Here is a 14,203-nt window from a genome sequence, read left to right as displayed (position 1 = left end):
CTCAAAGCGCTTTTACACCGCAGGTCACACCTACACAATCACACACTGATGGTAGAGGCTGCTATATAAAGTGTCGATCAGAAGTGTCTTGCCCAAGGACACAGCGGACATGTTTCTGCAGGGGCTGGGAATTGAACCCCCAACCTTCCAAATGAGGCACAACCATCTCTACCTGAGCCACAGCTGACCAAAGTGGTGACTAGGGGTGCAAACGAGTACTCGGGTACCTGAGTTTTGTAGTCCACATTTTTGTAAATGTTTCTTGTTGCATTGTGGGTTCTAGGATAGGCCTAATTCAAAACAGAAAAAAAGGAGCACGAGCGCAAAAAGAAAATAGATGACAAACAAAGCGCTGATAAAGGCTCTGTACGCTGCTAACCTAACAAAAATATCCCTTTAATTAACCCCCCTATGAATTCACAATGAACAAAAAGTCCCAAACAAACGAAATATGCAATATGATCTACTGAAGTTCAGTTCAAATTGTCTTTTTTTAGTCCACAGAAAAATAAGGACTTTCACTTTGCGATTACCGCTTTACTCTGCTAAACCAATGACGTTTGATCATCCAGGACAGAGCAGCATAACTAGATGTTTTCCTGTGTTTTGGAATTTTAGATGATTATTCTTTTAATAACTACAAAATGGAACAACCTTATAGGGAGAAATAGCTCATAGCAGACGGACGAGCGAGATTGAGCGAGTGTGTGATTACGCACAGAGGAGAAAGATGAAACAGACAGACACTTAAATCATTCACCTGTTTTATTATAACTTCATTTACCAGAGTAAAGTGTGCTCTACACTGCAGACTGTAGTCTTTGTTAACACAATGTTGCTGTCAAAACAGCTTCAACGTGCGATGAGAGCGCACTGATGTCTGTACGTCCGCTCGCCACACTCACTGCTCTAATTATAATAAAGTGTTAAAACGGTCAAAACACGTCTGTGTGAATTTTTATTGGAGGTTTGCTGTCTGTTGAAGTAAGAAATGTCATATTTGAATGTTCAATACAAAGGCATTTTACTAACAATTATTGAAATCCCGAAGATTCAAATTAATCAATAGATACAGTCGACATTGCGTCATAGTTGGGGGCGGGGCCTTCTGAGGGGGAAAAGAATCACAGAAAAAAAAAGAACTACAAAACGATTACTCGAGTACTCGCTTTAACAATGGGAAGAGTAATTGATTAGAGTGGTGACTGTGCGATTTATCGCCAGGCCTCCACCCAAATCTATCATCATCTTGTCTTATTAAACACAGGTTTAAACACCAGCTTACAGAGAGACTATTTTCATTTAAAGTATTTATTTATTGAATTAGGACAGTGCACATTAATCATCAGACTTATATATAATAAGCTAATTAATATTGCAGGATGAGCCAGAAGTCCTCGGGAACGTGCACCAGAAGGGGACAGATATTAGATATAAGTACATGACTGGTTTGTTTTTAACCAATATTTTAGTTTTCTTTTTTACACTAGAACTCTTTCTGACGTCCTTAAGGACTTGACGAGTTATTCCATATCATATTAAGGAGGATACACGCTTGGCACTATCAGTGGCTTGCAACCTCTAGTGAATCATCTTTATATAGAATGAAGAACTGAAACCATAGTAGCACAGACAACAATGCCAGGAGAGTATTTTTAGCAGATTAGTAATGTTATTCTTCTGAGAAACGAGTGCTGTTGTCCTTACAAGAACCGCACAGTGCAAAGAGGGCTTTAGTGTTTGGTGGCAATTGTTACCCAACACAGGATCTTGATCAGCGAATCTTAGTTGACGGACAGTCTCCTCCCTGTTCAACCCAGCTTTATCCTTGCTGTTTGTTAGAAATTATAACAGCAGGGGGTAATGGTGGACTAGCGGTTAGTTCGTGCACCCCATGTTCAGATGGATAGACCTTCAAGTGGGCAGCCCAGATTCAAATCCGTCCTCTTCCGCATGTCGTTCCCCACTTTCTCTCTCTTCCCAATATCTGACTCTATCAACTCTCCTATCTCTCCAATAAAGTCACAAAAAGCCCAAAAATAAACCTTTAAAGAAAGTTGCTTTGGGCATGGGTGAAAGGAACGATGAGAGCTTATTTAGACCCTGATGTTCAAAATCAGAGCGCTCTTTCTTAATGCAGCTGGTAGGTAGCCTTATAGACGACCTATTTTGTTCCCTCCACATTGAAGCCATCTATCCATTCCCTCTATGACCTCATTTCGTAGAAAACAGCAGTTGGACTGGTTTTGCCTAAAGCTAATTTGACACCTTTAGTTCCTCAGTTTACAGAGAATTTCATTGTTGACTTCTTTGCCTAGCCCTTTTATATTACCAGATCAGAGAAGGAGTAAGGGCAGGACTCGACCTGCCCTAGTTTCTTTAACCTTATTTGTTTTTCTGCTTTAGCATTTCAACTTGGCTGGACTGTGTCGATGATGGGATTATAGTTGACAAGGATCTTATTAAGTGTCATTTTTTAGCACTTTTTTTTAAAGCACTTACACTTATAGGAACAATACCCATTGTTTCCTTATTATTGTTCTATTTTGATATACATTAGTTTGACTGTTCAAGATTTAGCTGTTGTGTAGCGTAATGTGACAAAGCCCTTTTCCCTCTTGACAGAGTGGTACTGCTCCTTGCTGATGTTGTTGTGAACATGTATTGTTTTCTGATGACAAATCTCATCCTTCTGTCCTAAGACAGTCAAAAAAATCAACTGCTTTTTCTAGGGGTGTTTAAATCAGTAATTTCTTCGATGCCTCGTGATGCAGACGTGCACGATTCTGCATTGATGCAGTGACAGGGGTTGCAGAGGCGTCTCAGAGGCAGGACATGACGTGAAAAGAATAAACAAGGAACGGAGGATGAAGCAACAGAAATAAATCCAAGTATATATTTACTTTGTGTCAAAATATTCACTTAATCAGCAAAATAGCAGTGAAGAACACACTTACAAACATAATGAAGTTGCATGACGTGAACAAAAAATGCACCGGTCGTGTGCCGGTCACATTTTATAAACATCACAACCCCCTCCCTCTAGCTTCAGGTGAAATTTCCTGAATATTTCTTGCTGTGTTCTCACTTCGGCTCGCTCTCATTTCATGTGGAACATTTACATTTACGGGGTCTGGCAGAAAAATGTCCGGGTCAAGTAAGAGTGAGAAAATGTGGCTGTTAGTGTTCCCACGTGGCTCATCCTGAATATTTCAGGACGTTTTTCAGGGGTTTTGTGCATTTGTGAATAGAGCTATAATCACATTTAATGCAGAGTGCAACTCACTGTGTCTGACACCTACCAGACGGCAGTCCTTACAGGAATTTAAAAAAAAATAACTTTATAGAAATGATCAATCCTTAGGCAAATGTCTTGTTTGCTTATGAATGTAAAATAGAAGCATATGATTAATTTCAGTCTGTTTTATAACCAGTGAAAAACTCCTCACAGGAGATTTAAAAATATGCTTATCATCTTTCCTGCCAAAATGCATATGAAGAGACAACTTGCATTTGTCTCTGTTGAACATGATGCTAGAGCCAGATGATGGTTAGCTTAGTGTTGTAGCAGGGGGACACCTAGCATGGTTGAGTCCCAATGTTAATGTTCTTCTTTACAAAACACCTAGTTTTGTAAAGAAGAACATTAAAGCCATTTTCACACATGCAGTCCTATAAATATCTAGATCATATTGAGATTGAGATTGTCTATGCACCGTGCAGCAGTCACAGGGTCTAAACTTTACTCCCCACTCCCAGTGGCTCGAGGTGAATTCTCCAGGGAATATCCTGCAACGTTCTCACATCAGCTCACTCAGACTTGCTGTGGAAAAAATACTAGGGGTCTTGCAGGAGAATTTCCGGGTGAAGTCCGACCAAAAAAAAATTTGGCTGTTTGCGTTCACACATACAGCTCCTCTTGGAAATATCAGGAGTTTTTAAGGAGTTTTCTGCAAGTGTGAAATCCCTATATGTTACTTGTTTGTGGATTTTGGCTGTCCCCAGGCTGACTGAAAATGTTTTCTAAAAGATATAACACTTAAAAACAATATTTTAGCATGCATGAAGCTGTTGACATGGATTTTATATGAATACTTCTAAAAATAAGCACTTTTGCCTCTGGGGCACAAAAAACAGAAAAGAGCAAAAGTTAGCAAAACCACAGGAAGTGTTTAATCATGCTTCCTTCAGTTCAGCCCTTCAGGAACATCCCATTTGCCCTGGATTGTCTTGGCACTGGATAGCATGAGGTCCAGTTAAGTTCAATAAGTTGCAGAGCACAAAACAAACATTAACATGGTTTCAACTTTGTATGAAACTGGGCTAATGAATGCTAAAAAGGGTGAACCTGTTTTTTCAGATGAAATTAATCAAACATTGAATGTTTTTCTGAACATACAAGTGGAAACAATTCCCAAAGTAGAGCAATGACAGTGCATTTTACCAGAGGTGCTGAGGTGTTTTTGTGGTATCAGGCCCTAAGGGTCTTTGTCTTTTTTTTGCTCACCCTGCGTGACCTTTGTAAAATTCCACTATCTTTGTTGTCGGAGGATGGGGGTGGTGTTACTTTCACGGTTCCTAAAGGTCTTGGAATGGGGGGACATGTAAAATTGGGATATGTGGGGGAGGAGAAAATGTTGAGCACCAGTGAACAAAACAACACGGACAGAAAGTCCAAGTTAACAAGCCATTATGAAAAAAGAAACCTGCCTTGCATTACTTTTGTTTAAAACTTAGCAGTCTTTTTTGTTTGCAGTGATGGATCATGTGTCTTTAAATTCAGATAAGAAGTTCAGTGTTTACTGCTGAGTAAGTTTGTCCTGCAGGGCAAAGACTAGATTGTTATGTGAAGTTATTTGTCAAATACTTCTTCCAACAAGGCAGATGATCTAGAGTGAAATCCTGCAGACAATGCTGCATTTTTTCACATTTCCCAAACAATCAACCCCTCTCGAGTATCTGACACGTGCACACGAGAGAAAAAAAAAGGAGAACTATTTGTCCTAGTTTTTCTTGGCAACCTGACAACACCGAGTTCAGCAAAACAGGATAAGAGAGAAAAAAAACTTTCAGGGGAGAAGTGTCTGGCCTGATCTGGTGAACCGTCATTTGAGGTGGAAAATATGTGAAGCTTTACACTTTTAAGTTCTCACGTTTTTTAATGACCTGAAGTCTGAAGTGCAGGACAGCTTACTGTGCACCCTTTTTTTTTAGCATCAAACAATCGCACACTGACTTGGTAGGCGACAAAGCAGAAACTCATGTCTGTCAGTTTTGTCTGTTGGATTGGAAACCTGATATGGCTGTAGAGAATTTCCCCTTCACATGAACTTTACCTGTTAACACATCCCCGACATCTTTTCACTCTCAGCTCTTTCTTAAACCCAGCAGAACAGTTATGGTGTCTGAACATGACCAAGTCGGTGGTCAACAGTGTCAGCTCTTGGGTAGGTAGGTCTAGGCACCAAAGTATTGACTGGCTTAGCAAAAGGTCATGGTTTGAGGTGAAATTATGAGTCAGTAATTACCTTTGGTTTTAACCCGGATGCATACAGTGGTTTGGTCCTAGCTCAGCCAAGGAAAGAACAGGGAGGAACACTTTTGGGAATAAAAAAAACATGAAATTACACCTCTGAATTTAAGACTTCTTTTATCCCTGTTTGCTAATCATGAAGCTATAGCCAATTTGCATTATTAGAAGTAACACTGTAATCAGGAAGAATTCACCAAGCTCAATATAAAACTGGAAATAGGATTGGTGGAAAAATTGCCAAAGTTGGTTGTAATTGAGACTGAGCTGGAATCAGTTGACCGCGTTCTAGTAACAAGTGAGACAAGTTGCAGGCAGCCACCGTGAGTACATTTGTTTTGTTAGCTAAATCTAGCAACATGACAACATGTTCACAGATAGAACCTGCACGATACAATTGGTGTGATTGATTTAATAAAACAGGAAAAGACTAAGTCACTAAGAAACACTATAGGCTAATGTACAGCTTAATTTTAGTGATGATGCATGGAGCTTGGGTAACTGAAGTTCCTCCGAGTTTCTAAGTTGGAGTTTCGACTTTAGTTCCGAGTAACATATCCGACTGGAAACTCCGAGATCTAATGGACACACCTTAACATCCTGGCGACATTAAATGAAGCTGCTGGGCACAGTGTCTCTAACCATTGCTAGCATGCTACGTTAAGCTAACAACTACCTGTCAGTAGCTTTGGTCTGTTGCTTAACATTTGTCTTACTTATTTCAGCCTAGTTTATCAAAAACACTGGTATATTGGTAGATTACTGAGGAGGAGCATAACTTTTGAGGCTGTTGTCTAAACTTGCAGGCACCCAGTGGCTGTTTCCCCCTGCTTCTCGTCTTTATGCTAAGCTTTGCAAACTGCAGACATGGGTACGGATATTTAGTTTCTTGTCTGATCCTTGAATAAGTCAGTTGTCTAAAAGAAAGTGGGTATGTGGTACTGAATATGTAGAGAAAGACTCTTTTTTTTTTAATCCCTTCAGTGCCTTGCATTAGGTTGAGTGTTGTTTTGCATGTATTTGTATTAATCTCACTTGACCTGAGTCTTCAGACTGTAATTTGAGATCCTGCTCACTCATGTTTCTAATAACTGGGTCAGCTGAGGTGCACGTGCAGCACAGACAGCCAAACTAAATATGACACACATATTGGGAAACACGAGGCTTCTCCTTGTGCAATCATTAGTGAGTTATATGTGCTGAATCTGGATCTAACCAGATACAAACCCTGTTCCTGTTATACAGTTAAGAGAAAGTATATCATTAACGCTGTACTGTACAACCTTTTTTTTTTTTTATAATTGATTAAAACAGATCAATAAGGTTCAGATTTGACCTTCCTTTGCTTGTTTGTTTGGTGGTGGAGGTGGGGGGGGGGGTGGGGGGGTGTGTGTGGGGGGGGGGGGTGGCACAGAGAACTCAGCCTGTGGCCACAAGTGATAGCTGTGTTCGCTGAGGGTAAGGGGTCTCGAAAGTAGACGTGACTGCACTCGTGATGAGATTAGAGCTAACCTGCCGAGGATGGTGCTTCATTTACTGTTCCCACTCAAGACACTTGATTAAGCATCTTCCAATTGAATTGCAGTTCATATGCTTATTTCCTGAATAACAGTTTCCTGTATTGTGTAAGGTCAATGTGAGATTATGAAACAATACCTTTCACCAGACTACACTGACTTTCTAAAGATGATTTTCCAAAAGCCCTTTGTGGTGTGCATTCTACATATTCTTGACCTGCCTGCTGTTATGTAATAGCCTGGTATAGAGCCCCACCCCCGCCTCGCTTCCCCACCACCAGATTGCTTGAGTTAAGTCTCCGGCTGCCATGGAAACAAAGCTGTAGGAGTAATGTTAGACCTCCTCTTTGTCCTGTGTATCCTCCGTGGTTATCTTATTTGAAACATGTATGTTAATCCTCATATTTTTGTGTGTGGAAATATTCTCACACTCCTACACCCCCCCTGTTACGTGCAGTACAATGGGTTCAGATTACATAGGACAAACTGAGGAAGGGCTCTGCCTTTAATACACCAGGAACATTTCATTAGGTTATGAAACAGTCCGCATGGAGCACAACGTGCAAGTGTAAGAAAAGGCATTTCAAATTGGTTTCCTCCTCGTCAGGCATTACTTCAAGTACAGCTAGTCTCAATCAATAGTTGGTTCTCTCTTAAAATCTAGTTTTGTAATCTGATTTCGTGTCGCCACAAAGAAATGGAATATGGTAGACTGTCTTTGGTTTTGTCTTAAATGTATCTCTGCAAAAGTGTTGTAACATTTTCTGAGCTTGGCCTGCAGACATGTTTCAAGGAGGCCAATGTAACATGATTCATACATGTATGCTTGGCATTAAATCCGAGCTGAATCAAATTTGGTGTAATCTCAGACTCATGTCAAACACATAGCTGCAAGCAAATGCCATTACACACTCTGTGAGGGAATGAAAGGCCTGAGAGGTGCACAAAGAAGAACTTCACTAGCTGTATTATTTATATGTATTAGCCCCTTAACTGCTCATACATATTTTTAAATACTTTTGATTTGATAGTTTTGATCCACTGATTGTTTTTGAGTCACTGTGTGTGATGGCTACAAATGTAAAGCTTGCATCTTTTGGGCAGCAGTGATGCACGATGGTAGAACACGTCTATTCATACAACTTAGTTTGAAAGAGGCTGTTTTCTATTTAAAAGTAGCAGAGTGGGAGAGTGGGACCACCACCATCATAAACCCATATTTTCTGACCACATATTTATTTTCTGACCACATATTTATATTCTTATCTAGAAAAAGCAGGTAAAATGCATCTCAGTTTGGCCACCACAAGTTTAAATCCAAATAACTCTATCCACACCTCTTCTTTAGACATGACAGCAGGTGAATAAGGGCTTCAAACCAAATCTGCCCATAGACAACAAACACTTGTTGTCTGTTGTTGTCTATTGATGGAGGCCATTAGGGAGTATTGTGACACTCACTAGATGTCCCAGATGGTTTCTCTAGTGAACACAGGTAGCTCAGAGCAGGTATGTTTAAGATCCAGTTTAACAGACCTGACTTCTGTTGTTGTTGGTCATGGAACATTTTTTTACAGATCCCAAGTAAAGTATGTCATGAGGCACACGCTGGGGCAAACCAAGCAAACTATGACCACCCTTACAGCACCTAATATTTACTTTTTGCAATAAAGGATCACCATGTATTTTGTCACACGTGTGTGGTATGTTTTCCTTGACACTATGTTGAAAACTGTGCTTGTTTTGTGAGGTCAACATCTCAGTCAAGTGCTCTAAGAATAAACGTGGCTTTTACAGAGAGGAAACTTGATGTGCAACTCTAACTGCGGCTCTATCTAAGTCACAGTGTCACCTCACTAAGGTCAGTTCATGGACCCTTGACTAAAATAGATTCCTAAACGTGACTGTTCATGTCCAAAGCAGGTCAAATGCTTCTATGACAGAAATAAAACAGAGTACGACATATTCTAGGAAAAAGTTCTAGAATACAATATGCAATTGCATAGTATAAAGTATAAAGACTACAACTTAGTGTTTTTGTTGTCAATATTAGGTAAATGTCATGATGTACAACAAGAATGCAGCCTTAGAAGGTCAACTTGAACATGAAGGAACTGGTTGGGGACGCTGCTCTTGCAGCAAAAGTCCCCCCATGGAGAATAAAGTTGAAGTTGAAGATTTTCTCTCATACAAGTCAAAGCTCAAGAGCAAATCACTTCCCTACAACTTGAATGACATGCCAGAGTGATATCTAAAAAACTTCAAGTGCAACATTTTTATTTTACAACAAGCAGGGAAACATTTGAGGTTAAGAAGAAAAGAATGAAAATGAAAGTTTAAAAAAATGACTCATTATGACTCACCATTTCTCATAATTATTTTTTTACTGTTTCAACACATTTCAGATCCAGTTTAGGAACACTTTGGAAATGAGAGGCACCAGATGATGTGTTGGGATGGATCAGGGGAAACCACAGAGAGTCACAACACTGACTCAGGCTGTAAGCTACAGTGAAAACAACACGGTGGGAAGTTTTAAAGGAGTATAAACAGTTTGCATGTCATGTTAAAAGTGAGGCTGAAAATCAGACGAGCATTAAGTGTCTTCTAAGTTTGACAAATCCTTACTCTTTTGACTTAGCTATACAAGTCGATGAAGTTGTCAGAAGAGCCAATGTGATACAGGAAGTTATAAACTAAACCATACAAGCACGTGCTCCAATCTATCGCAGTGGGTTCTCAGAACTTTAAACACATTTTGGAGAGAAATCCTCCTTTTTTTTCTCTTCTGGCCTAGGGAACTAGTCCTAAGGTTATCAGGGCTCGTGTCAAAACAACATGCCAGACTGACAGTTGCACACACACACTGGCACAAGTAAATTACACACACACTTACCTCTTCTCTGACCTATAGCATACATCTGCAAACCGTGACTGGTCAGCAAAGTCGGCGTCCTCTCCTCACGTGCATGTTGTCACTGCCTTTACAGTGAATGATTTACGGTTTGTGTGGAAACTAGTTTTTAAAGTTCAGGCATCCACTTGGCACGTTAACTCTTTAAATCAGTGCTAGGTTGTCTACTACCTTAATGCTCTTTCAGTACAAGATTTTTTTTCGTTTATTTTATTAGTTTATTTGAATCAGTGACAGTATACAAAATGACATTAGTCTCAGAAGAGAAAATATTCTTGGTACCGGATTTAGCTAACTAGCTCATTTCCATCTGTTGTTCCTGGAAAGATGATGTGAACTTATGCTGCAGTCCTCACACGCTGAGTCTCCTTCTTTATCTTTCTGTAAGCATTCAAATCCCTTCAATTCTTGTTGCAAACCTTGTTTTTTTTCCCTGTAGATTGTTATAAACACTTGCTGCATGCAGAGAAGAAATTGTTGCACAGTGCTAGCTCATTTGTGGATTTATGTTAAAGGTCACATATTATGGAAAATACACATTAAAATGGTTTTCAAACACTAATGTGTGTCCCTAGTTCATCCTCTGTCATTTGCCTGCTCCACTTTTCAGAGAATGTGTGCTCAAACAGGCTGTTTGGAGATTTTCCCTTTGTGACATCACAAAGGGCAGTAACCCCTCCCCGGGGTGGGTGACACTCCCACAGCTACATGTTTGTCCTGCCCTCTGAGTCTGCCTTCTCACCATAAACAATTGGGAATGTTTATGGTGAGAGTCCAAGCCCTTCCAGAGGGGCGTGGTCAGACACAGCTCATTTACATTTAAAGCTACAGACACAGAAACAGCCTGTTCTGAGCAGGGCTGAAATAGAGGGGTTTATAGACATGGTCAAATACAGGATCAGAGTGGAGTTATAACAAGAAACTTCAGACATGTTTTGGGGATATCTGAGACTTATTTAAAGTAGTTGAAAAGGAGGATATCATGTGACCTTCAAATATAACAAAGAACAGTCTAGCTCTTCATGTGAAGTGTTGTGAAAAATGTAAATTGATCAATTTTTGATCTTGGATTAAACAACTCAGAAGTCAGATATATTAAAAGAAGGATAACTATTTATTAAAGTTTTTTGCAAGAGACAATAACAAGTTGATAAAAAACAATGCAGAGATGCATTTAAAAAACATACAAATGCTTTGTGGCATATATATATATATATATATATATATATATATATTGACCTGATCCAAGGAAAACGTACACATGATAAAAACCAGCATGGTGGCCAAGACTGCAGGCAAACCTTCAAATGCCTTTGGGATCCTTTGGGTCAGAGTAACAATATCCAATATACACATATTGCATTAGCACAAGATAAAGACAATTGTATTTTTTATATATAAATGATCAGCTTTGATGACAAAATGTGTTGGCAATAAGGCAGTAATTGTGCCAGAGGTAAAGATGTTCTGCAAGACTGAATGCAAAAAGAGCGCAGAATACCCCCATTATCATTTCATCCATCAAGTAAAAAACAAACGGGTACAGATCAATCCATAGTCTAACAGGCTAAATACAGTACTGGTCATGACACTTTGTCTGACAATGTTCATTTGTTATACTCTGTTGGCTGCTCTCCCTCTTCTTTGAGTATACATGTGCGCACCATAGCCTCTGTGACGATGTACGGGTTGCAGTTTGCAGATGGCCGGCGGTCCTCGAAGTAGCCCTTCTTGTCCTGCCCCACAGCGCGAGGGATGCGAATGCTGGCGCCACGGTTTGCCACACCAGCAGAGAATTCGCCAATGTTTGAGGTTTCGTGATGACCAGTGAGGCGTCTGGCGTTGTCGAGCCCTCCTTTGGGATCGTAGGCTCGGATGTGATACTGGTGCCTCTTCGATAGCCTCTCAATGGCCTCTTCGATGACTCTGTGAAGCAAAGAGGGAATTAGAAACTCACTCAACCCAGATGAAAAATGTATTAGATGTTGAATACACTCAGTCTTACTTGAGTCCGCCGTCCTCTCTCATCTCCTTTGTGCTGAAGTTGGTATGGCAGCCAGCACCGTTCCAGTTCCCAGAAATTGGTTTGGGGTCAAAAGACACAATCACACCAAAATCTTCACACACTCTGTGGAGGATAAAGCGAGCCACCCACAGGTGGTCCCCCATGTTGATACCTTCACAAGGTCCGATCTGAAACTCCCACTGAAACACAGAGACAGAATCATTTATTAGATGTACAAGATTTAATACCCAAGATGTTTAAAACACATTAAAAGTGGGCCATTCTGAAAATATAAAACAGACAAATTTAGGTTAATACCTGAGCAGGCATGACTTCAGCATTGGTTCCACAGATCTGAACTCCAGCATACAGACACGCTCTGTAGTGGGCTTCCACTACATCTCGTCCATAAGCTTTATCTGCTCCCACTCCACAGTAGTAAGGGCCTGATGAGGTAGAAAAAAAAACACATATTAACCATCAGCTGGCCTGGATTACATTTATATAACATTCAGATCAGGCAGGTGCCGGATTCTCACCTTGTGGACCAGGGAAGCCGTTGGATGGCCAGCCGAAGGGATGTCCATCCGTGCCCAGGATAGTGTACTCCTGCTCCATACCAAACCACGGGTGGCTGTTCTCCACCATGCTCATGATCTGTTTGCAGGTGTGGCGCAGGTTGTTCTCTGTGAGGATAATGACAGGAATTAGCCGAGAATCCTAGACGGTTTAACCTGCAATTGACTGCTTAAACTTGGGCTCCATTATTTACCGTCTGGTTTGTGGTTGTACTTAACCACCTCACAGAGCACCAGCTTGTTGGGGTCTTTCCTGAACGGGTCCCTGAACATGGCTGCAGGGATCAGGTACATGTCGCTGTTGGAGCCCTCAGACTGGTAGGTGCTGGAGCCATCGAAGTTCCACTCAGGGAGATCTAAAAAAGAAAACCACCACAATCAATAATCTACTTTAAAATAATCTATTATGATGTTATCTGACACTAGTTGGAGCCTTAGATCTTACCCTCAATCGTCTTGGGTTCCGAATCCAAAGTCTTGGTCTTGCAGCGCAGACCCTCTCCAGATCCATCTATCCAGATGTACATGGCTTGGACCTTGTCTCCCTGGGGTAGTTCCATGTACTGCTGTTTAACAGCTTTGTTCAGTTTTGAGCTTGCTGAGGTGGCCATTTTCTTAACCCACAACCTGCAGAGTGAAGAGGACAGATGGTGAGCAGCAGACAGAGGAGCCTGTGTATCTGAATGCCCATAAACATCAGAGGGGATGTATGGAAAAAAGCAAATGGCAGACAGAAACCATTTGAGTTAAAGTGCTGACAACATGATCAGGAAAAGAACTTCAGCCTACAGTCTGTCTGTATCCTCTTGTTTTTGTTTCTTAAATTGCATTACCTGCAGTTAAAACTCATCATTCATGCATGTTTGATTATAGACATTTTTCATTCCTTTTGTGAATATTTGTCTATTCCTGTTTTCCACTGTGAAGCACTTTGGTCAACATCTGTTTCTAAAAGTGCTTCATAAACAAATGTCCTTGTCATCACGTTTCATCATCAGTTGCTCTGACAAATAATAAGGGAAATAAAATCTCATCTCGAGACGAGCAGCGGGAAAAAACACATAAATATAACAGATATCGCACAATATCTGTGTTTATAATCAAGTCAACATCAACAGTCAAAGGCAAACACTGAAACAAATAAAGTTTCTGCAGTACACAAACAGGAAACAAGTTTCACTTCGTAGAAGCCCGTGCAAGCAGAAGAAATCAGCAAGTGTACAAAATGAAGAAGTGCCTTACCTTATGTTACCTATAAAAATATATCAAAAGAATAAAATAGTCTCTAGACGCGTTGTCAGTGTGAATGAGTCTTTTGTTTATCATTCCTGTCTGTACCTCCCCGTCCAGCTTGTCTTTATAGTGCTGCTGAGCAGCAGAGTCGCCTCTGATTGGTCGAACAGGAACGTGATCAGCCCGTGATGAGGAGATGTGAAGTCAATCGGTCACTGTGTTGAAAAACAAAGACGGGGAGGGGGGGGTTTCTTTACATTTAACTAACTCTTTATCAATGCCTGTGAGACAGTTTATGAAAAAAATAAAGTAAAAGAAAAAGAAAGGGCAAATGAGCAACGAGTGAAAACCTCAGGTGAAAACGAGCATCAGAAAGAGAAAAAGAGACTTTTTCACTGGCAGTGCATGGTAAACAAGTGGTGCGCC

The 14,203-nt window shown here is 40.5% G+C and overlaps 1 protein-coding gene across 1 annotated transcript; it reads right to left on the bottom strand.

The window, feature by feature from the left end:
* Window positions 1-11,054: 11,054 nt before the first annotated feature.
* Window positions 11,055-13,944, bottom strand: LOC109982142 (glutamine synthetase). The gene is made up of 7 exons (XM_020631230.3): window positions 13,787-13,944; window positions 12,990-13,171; window positions 12,739-12,900; window positions 12,506-12,652; window positions 12,285-12,412; window positions 11,967-12,166; window positions 11,055-11,887 (listed from the first exon to the last, which is right to left on the bottom strand). The coding sequence occupies exons 2-7, from the start codon at window positions 13,153-13,155 to the stop codon at window positions 11,569-11,571; spliced, it is 1,122 nt and encodes a 373-aa protein (XP_020486886.1). The 5' UTR covers window positions 13,156-13,171; window positions 13,787-13,944; the 3' UTR covers window positions 11,055-11,568.
* Between the last annotated feature and the right edge of the window lie 259 nt (window positions 13,945-14,203).

Source organism: Labrus bergylta, chromosome 6 (genome assembly GCF_963930695.1).
Source record: "Labrus bergylta chromosome 6, fLabBer1.1, whole genome shotgun sequence".
Lineage (NCBI taxonomy): Eukaryota > Metazoa > Chordata > Actinopteri > Labriformes > Labridae > Labrus > Labrus bergylta.
Note: the sequence above shows the minus strand (reverse complement) of the source record. Positions and strands in the feature narration are given on the sequence as shown.